This window comes from Solanum tuberosum, unplaced genomic scaffold (assembly GCF_000226075.1).
Source record: "Solanum tuberosum cultivar DM 1-3 516 R44 unplaced genomic scaffold, SolTub_3.0 scf00055, whole genome shotgun sequence".
In the NCBI taxonomy this organism is placed as follows: domain Eukaryota; kingdom Viridiplantae; phylum Streptophyta; class Magnoliopsida; order Solanales; family Solanaceae; genus Solanum; species Solanum tuberosum.
Genome location: NW_006238981.1, coordinates 950,534 through 952,553, shown reverse-complemented (window position 1 = coordinate 952,553; position 2,020 = coordinate 950,534). Strand labels below are relative to the sequence as shown.

The following is a 2,020-nucleotide window of genomic DNA, read 5'->3' as shown; positions in this document are numbered from 1 at the left end:
TTATTCACTTTCTATTTTCTTTTCAAAAAAAGATCTTGTAAGTATGGATTTCAAAGTACCCAATTAATTATTTTTTAATAGTTAAATTGACCTTTAATATTATTGATCAATTATATAATATATGATTAATTGTTGTAAGTTGACATTCATGAGTGATTTATATATCAATATTTTTTGAATATATGTGTTTATAAGTATTCAAAATTGATGACATTATAGTAAATTTTTAAAAACTATTCTTCATAGCATAGAAAAATAAAAAAAATAATTATGATAAAAGATTCTTAAGCATGAAAATTTCTTCTTAATAAACTAATATATACTTTTTAGAAAATAATAAGATCATTATTTTAGTTAAATGAGTTTGATGAATTAAATAAGTCTATTCTTAAAAAAAAAAAAAGCTTCAAAAACATGGCATGCCAACTAGGAGAGAATGAGACTTGAAGTGTCAAGTATATTTGGAGGAAAATAGGGATAGTTGAGTGATATTTTGGTCCTAAATGAAACATAAATGATATTTCAAGGCAATTCCCTAAACTTGGGTGACCATTTAGGAAATTGACTCCAAATCGACTGCAGAATCAGGATACAGCCATACAGTATTATATTGATTTCTCTCAAATCTTGACTAATTAATAATTTGAAATAGAAAAAGGAGTCTACTTGTAATTCTTTTGAATCTCATACAAGTTTTTCTGGGAATATAGTATTGATATCAATGATTATGCAGTAATATAAGAATGTTGAGTGCCATATTAACCAATTAAAAATGAATCCTAGACAAACTCCAGTTTTTTATAAAAACAAACACAATGAAAATGAACTTAGATTTAATGTGAACACTAGAATATCTCAGAGAAAAAAACAGGATGTATACTTTGGCTGAACTTGGCTCTATCAAAATTTTAGCCCAAGATCCGAATAATAAATTTACAAAGTTAGAAGAGAACAAGCTGTTATTCATACATAGTGAAAGAACAAAAAAAAAAATCCTGTACTCCATAGCAAAAGTGGATTTAAATTTGTTAATAATTACTAAGTGAGAGTTATTAGTAAATTAATGCGCTCATAACAGGGCCGTTGCGATTAATCCCAAAATCATAACTCCAGAAATAGCAACGAATCCCTTCTCCTTAATCACTTCATTCACCACATACACTACCACCTCCGACGTAATCTTCTTCCCATCCTTTGCAAAAATACGGCGTCGTTTTCCGACGAAAGCTAGGAGTACAACCACCGTAATCCACGCCACAATGGTTGTCCGGACGGCCAGAACAACGAATCCGGCCACCACAACGGCGGCGGCAAAAATAAACGGGAAAACAGAGGCGGCTTCCCTGTCGCCGGAGGAGAAGATAATAGTAGTAGTGGAGAAAGAAATTAAGAGAAAGAACAAACAAGTCGTCGTTGTCGTCGTAGCAGTAGTTTTATTGAAAAAACTTTGTTCCGATATATTCATGATTTCTGGGGAATTTGCAGAATGTTTAGGAGAATATATGTATAATGAGAATTTGGGAGGAGGAAGAAGAAGAATTGAAGGAGCAAAATAATGGATGTTAGTTGAATTAATGATTAAAAGTTAATAATGGGTTTTTTTTTTTGGGAAAACGAATTTCACGACAGGAATTGGAAGGCATATGGGTGCACATGGTAAGGTTGGCAAATTAGGAGACGCTCGTACATGAATTATGGTAACACTTGCCTTTTTTAGTTTATATTTGCTCCATAAACTAGTGAAATTATTCGCGCGGTTATATGAAATACTTTCTCTGTCTTTAATTACTTATTCATTTTTGAATTGACACATCTATTAAGAAATCAATTAATGGCATGATGAGTTTATCATTTTACCCCTATTAATTATGAATTGAATGAAAAGTTCTACATTTTTCAAAATAATTAGTCATTTAATTGAGGGTATAATAGGTAAAAAAATATTCTTTCTTCATTTGTCAAAATGGACAAGTAATTAGAGACAACTATAAAAGGAAAAGTGGACAAGTAATTAGGGACA

General features: G+C 30.6%; 1 protein-coding gene across 1 annotated transcript; it reads right to left on the bottom strand.

Moving 5' to 3' along the window:
• Positions 1-814: 814 nt before the first annotated feature.
• Positions 815-1,674, bottom strand: LOC102582270 (uncharacterized). The gene has a single exon (XM_006344409.2). The coding sequence runs from the start codon at positions 1,463-1,465 to the stop codon at positions 1,070-1,072; it is 396 nt and encodes a 131-aa protein (XP_006344471.1). The 5' UTR covers positions 1,466-1,674; the 3' UTR covers positions 815-1,069.
• Positions 1,675-2,020: the final 346 nt, after the last annotated feature.